Source organism: Onychomys torridus, chromosome 1 (assembly GCF_903995425.1).
Source record: "Onychomys torridus chromosome 1, mOncTor1.1, whole genome shotgun sequence".
NCBI classification, from domain to species: Eukaryota; Metazoa; Chordata; class Mammalia; order Rodentia; family Cricetidae; genus Onychomys; species Onychomys torridus.
The window spans coordinates 17,704,886-17,709,972 of NC_050443.1; the positions used below are offsets into that span (position 1 = coordinate 17,704,886).

General features: G+C 55.7%; 1 protein-coding gene across 5 annotated transcripts; it reads right to left on the bottom strand.

The window, feature by feature from the left end:
* Positions 1 to 79: 79 nt before the first annotated feature.
* Positions 80 to 4,757, bottom strand: Aspdh (aspartate dehydrogenase domain containing). Of its 5 annotated transcripts, XM_036180647.1 has the most exons (7): positions 2,805 to 4,757; positions 1,694 to 1,838; positions 1,412 to 1,496; positions 1,161 to 1,310; positions 867 to 1,087; positions 637 to 791; positions 80 to 336 (listed from the first exon to the last, which is right to left on the bottom strand). In XM_036180647.1, exons 1-7 carry the CDS (start codon positions 2,866 to 2,868, stop codon positions 293 to 295), a joined length of 864 nt encoding a protein of 287 aa, XP_036036540.1. In that variant the 5' UTR covers positions 2,869 to 4,757; the 3' UTR covers positions 80 to 292. The 5 variants fall into 5 exon arrangements, with proteins under 5 accessions (XP_036036540.1, XP_036036529.1, XP_036036518.1 ...); XM_036180636.1 differs by lacking the exon at positions 2,805 to 4,757 and having other exon boundaries at positions 1,694 to 2,005; XM_036180625.1 differs by lacking the exon at positions 2,805 to 4,757 and having other exon boundaries at positions 1,394 to 1,496; positions 1,694 to 2,005.
* Positions 4,758 to 5,087: the final 330 nt, after the last annotated feature.

Below are 5,087 nucleotides of genomic sequence, written 5' to 3' on the forward strand. Positions count from 1 at the left end.
GCAGCCAGCTCTCGTGCAACTCCCCCCCCCCCCCCAGGGCTTACTGCCTAGAGGTTTCTGGGAAATACAGTAACTGGGGCTCTCGCGATAGCTTCCAGGAAGTTGGTTTGTGTGTGTGCTCACGCGCTCGCAGCTATGGCGTCATATGCTGTGTGTTGAAGCGTGATGTAATATAATAGACTTAGGGGACAAGGAACCAAAGAGGCCAAAGAGAACAGCGGGCACAATTCTGATGTTTACTGAGACATATAATGTTCGAAGTGACAGCAAGGATAGTGGGGGAGAAGACTTGTCAGCAGAGGTGGATCCCAGGTCTGCAGGGGAGCTGGCAGCAGCCTGTGGGGAGAATGAAAGACTAGGATGACGACACAGATATGCAGGCAGCCATGGCCACCGTGGACTTTGAAAAGGGTAGTGTGGTACGACCCGAAGAGGACACTCAGAGAGATGTGGGGTGTGAATGGAGAGACTAGGGGAGGACTGAGACTCAGAAAGGGAGGGGCTGGGAAAGAAAGGTCGTAAAGCCTGGGAGTGAAAACTAAGGATGGGCAAAGACAGAAAACCGGGGAGGGACACCCGACGTGTGAGTTGTGCAGAGCGCAAAGGCCAATGGACCTTGGAGGGGTCTGGGCGCACCGAGTAGGCTGTGCCAGAAGGCTGTGACAGTAGCAGAGCCGGTGACAGCGCCAGGCTGGGCTGGGTTCTCTCTGTGGGTGTGCACGGCAAAGCTGCAGCCCGTGGGCCCTGGAGGGCCTTTTAGCTCCACATCCACCACGTGCATGTCTGTGAGGCTGCAGCCAGCAGAGAAGAGTAGTTAGTCCATCTGGCCTGTACACAGCTGGGCCACACCTACTTCCTTTGCTCACCTAAGGTCAGCCACAAGCACCCCAATGACACGGTCGAAACCTAGACTGGGGGCAGCCAGGGCAGCGGCTGCCATGGTGTTAGAGTTTCGGGGAGCCAAGGGGCAGAGCCCACGCACAGGGCCCTCGTAGAGCACTGTGCGGGGCCCCCAGTTGTGTGCTGCAGCCAGGGATCCCTCCAGCCGGAAGCCATCAGGGTGTGTGGCCATGGTGACTCGAAGGCTCTGGAAGCAATGGCAGGGTCAGGAGGCTGAGACTCTTACATGTTCCCTCAGTTGCAGCCCAGATGGTTCTCACCTGGAGGCCTCCGGCTGCATCCAATCTCCGGATGTCTTCAGCCCCCCACAGGGCTCCTCGGGCCACAAACACAGTGTGGCCCCAGTGGTTTGAGGCCTCCATGAGCTGTTGCTCTGTGGTCTGGTCAGCCAGAGCTGAGGGAGACCCCACCTTGAGAGATGGATGGTAGAGGGAGGCCAAGACATGGATCACTGCTATAGGGCGGGATGCAGCCAACAGAGAAAAGGACTTACTGAGGGGTGGGGGCTCACCAGGAGGTTAGCATGGCGCAGGATTTGTACCCCTGATTCGTGGATTATATTTGGATGGGCCACTTCTACCACAAGGTCAGGGTGCCTGGAAGAGGGAGACATGGAGGAGGGCCTTGGAGAAGAATCAGGTCTCCTCAGGGTTTGGAGGGATGTCACCCCTTACCCTGGCTGGGGAGGGAAATGGGACAGTGGGTGTATTCTAGTTTATCTTTATGTGCACTAAGGCACAAGGAGGCACGCAGGAGCTTTGGGCAGGCTTCAATTCTGCTGTGAGCCACTGACCTTTCCTCAAGGGCAGTGAGGTCTTGGAGCTGCAGGGCAGGGGGCACGCTCCCTGACATTCGTCCAGGGTCTCGGTTCCATACAAAAACAAGTTCTAGGCCCAGTTCTGATCCCTGAGCCAGAAGGCGGGACACAAGGGATTGTCCTGCAGAGAGGGGAGGGCTAGAGATCCAAGGAAAGAGCAGAGACCACTCCCTATCAGGGAGATGGAGAGACGGGTGGAGAGAGATGGGTAGACATGGGGTAGTGAGACACAGAATCCCAGAGAGAAAGCCTGAGAGTGACATCCCAGAGACCGAGAGGGACAGAGGCAGAGAGTGAGAGAGCACCAGGAGGGGGGACCAAAGAGGAGAGGGGACAGAGGTGGAGAGAGAGACACACACAGACAGAGAGAGGGGAGAGAGACCCAGAAAGAGAAAGAGATAGACAGGCAGACAGAATACATAGAAAGCCAAAGAGGAGAGACAGAGGCCCAGACAGACAGACAGAGACCCAGACAGAAGAGAGACAGAGATGAGGCCAAGAGGAAAGTCAGAGAGAGAGACAGACAGACAGACAGACAGACACACACACACAGAGACAGACAGACAGACACACAGAGAGAGAGAGAGACAGAGACAGACAGAGACAGAGAGAGGAAAGGGAGGAAGAGAGAGAGAGACAGACACACACACACAGAGACAGACAGACAGACAGACAGACACACACACACACACACACACAGAGGAACAGAGACAGAGAACCAGACAGACACACACACACAGAGACAGACAGACAGACAGACACAGAGAGAGAGACAGACAGAGAGACAGAGAGACAGAGACAGACAGAGACAGAGAGAGAGGAAAGGGAGGAAGAGAGAGACAGACACACACACACACAGAGACAGACAGACAGACAGACAGACACACACACACACACACACACACACACAGAGAGAGAGAGAGAGAGAGAGAGGAACAGAGACAGAGAACCAGAGAGAGGAAGGCCCAGTGTGTGGGCAGAAGGCAGGCTGGGCTGGCAGATTAGAGTGAAAGATATGTGGGAACAGATGTTTCTGGGACTTTAGGATAGGGCCATAGAAGGAGGCCCCAGGTTAGTTCAGACTCACCCAGGCGGCCATAACCCACAATCCCCACCTTCTGAGGGACTAGAGGGGCCATGCTGGTGGCCATGGCCTTTAGCACGGTGTCCTGTTGTGGGGACTCTTCAGTGCTTGCTGGGCTCTGTACTGGGCATAAACAGTGACTGATCTTTGGAGCTTGACCTTTGACCCTCTCCACAGGAGCCAGAGGGAGGGAGCGGGATGGTGGGGGTGGGGTGCTTTTCTGTGTGCCCTCTGCCCTCCTGTGCTGGCTGGTTGGTGGCTTGGGGGCTAGGCCTTGTGTGGCTCTGTGTCCCACTACCCCACTGCCTCCTGTGCACCTCACACCCTCCCATCCCTCATGAGGTAGAAAAGTCCCTTTGCAGCACCCCCTCTTCGGGCTGGCCAGCAGGCTGTCATAGAAACTGTATTTTGCTTGGGATAGAGGAAGAACTGGGGACAGGAACTTGGGTCTTCCACCAGGTCCCTTGCAGACCTCTTCATCTCCTTTTTGTTATAAGACCCACGTGGAAAGGTCTGGCTGGAATGTCATGAGGTCCTTCATGCCCCACCTGGGTCCTGTCTTCCCCAGTCCTCCATGCCCCTCAGTCCTGGCCAGAGTCGAATTGCCCTTGAGCTCACCTTGACTGTCCTGTGCACACTCATTCCACCCTGGGGCTACAGTCTCCTGCCTCTTATATTCCTGGCCTCCTGCATCCTCTCCCACCCCTAATCCCAATCATGAAGAAGGGGCCTGCATAGCTGGGGGAGTTCCTAAGTGCCCCCAGAATGAGTCCAGCCATTGCCTGGCAGGCCTGGCATGGGACAAGGCAGGCTGCAGCAGGCCAGCTCCCTGCCCCCATTGCCACCTGGTACAACCGCAGTGTTGCCATGGTAACCAGGATCCTAGCCGAGATGGCTGCGGAGAAGGCAGGAAAGATGGAGGGAGAACTGACAGTGCATGCGCAACAGCCCTGTCCCAGACTTCCTTGGCACAGAAGAGCCGGACAGGGAGGGAGATGGGGCCAGACATCCGACAGTTGTCACGGATGAAGACTCCACTTAGCGCTGGGACAGAGGAGAAGATGTAGTCGGGTCGAAACATCGGGAAGAGGTGGGGACAGGGAGGAGGGGACATGCGCACAGGGTGCAAGGAACTCTCATCTCTGGTGAAGGTGTGTACCCTGGGGCCTTCAGTGCCCACATAGGGTCTAGATCTATGTATGCATGACAGGCCAGGTGTCCATGTGCTGTATGCTTGGCTCTGGCTACCTCTCTACCTCCCTAGACCTCCTCAGACTTCCTGGGCAATCCTGTTTCTATGGAGGCTGAACCTTGGACAATGTGGGTCACTCTGAGATGTCACTAATATCTCCGCTCCAGCACCACCCAGTCCTGGCTTAGCCACACATTTTCCTCCTCGGTGATTGCAGATCCTGCAGGTGACTCTGCCCTCCATGTGCCCTGGTCTGTTTACAATGTCCCTCATGTGGCCCAGGCCTGTTTATTTTGTGTGCACCTCCCTTGTACAGACTGTCTCCTGAGTAGCCAGTGATGTGTGTGAAATGGAGGAGACCCCTGTGGGGACACAAACACTTGCTCAGTAGTGTCACCCAGAAAGTTCTGTGGCCTCCCTGACCTTCAGATCATCAGTTATGGCCTTCTTGGACAGCTGTATCTGCAGATGGCCATGTCAGGAGAGGTTCTGCTGCTGTGAAGCCCCTAGACAGCATGATGGCATCCCTTCTCTGGGGAGGCACCACATGGATGGCCCCAGCAACCAGGAGAGGCCAGAATGTCCATGTTTTCAGAGGGAGCTCAGCCCTGCCAGCACTGCGACCTTGGACTTGCAGCCCTCAGAACCCCAATATCCCACAGTTCTGTTGTTCCAAGCCATCATGGAGCTTTGCGGTCCTAGGTCCCTTCTGGGGTGTGCGTGCGTGCGTGCGTGTGTGTGTGTGTGTGTGTGTGTGTGTGTGTGTGTGTGTGTTTCACCAGAGTCAGAAAGGAAAGACAGCCAGAGATGGAGATGGAGACACACAAGAGAAGGGCAGAGGGCAAGCCCCTAGCACATCCCCGGAAGGGCAGCCAGGAAGATGGAACAATGCTATGTGCTGGGTGAGCCTATTCCTCTCTGGGATCTTGGGAATGGAGAGCAGGGCTGTAACTTCGGGGTGCCCACTCTGCCCTCTTGGGAGGACAGCATCACTGGCTGGCCATCCTCTCTTGGTCCCACCCACAGTGGCTTTGTGCTCTGTCTTCAATACTTTCATGACCAAAAAAAATTTTTTTTTTTACTTTTTCCATGTT

Bases quoted from the DNA above. Each gene is read 5' to 3' on its own strand.
- Aspdh (XM_036180608.1), bottom strand. From the start codon at position 1,980: ATGTCACTCTCAGGCTTTCTCTCTGGGATTCTGTGTCTCACTACCCCA. The intron at 1,497-1,693 runs GTCAGTGGCTCA...TCCCTCTTCCAG, and splicing joins CTCACTGCCCTTGAGGAAAG to GCACCCTGACCTTGTGGTAG. The intron at 1,088-1,160 runs GTGAGAACCATC...CATTGCTTCCAG, and splicing joins ATGCAGCCGGAGGCCTCCAG to AGCCTTCGAGTCACCATGGC.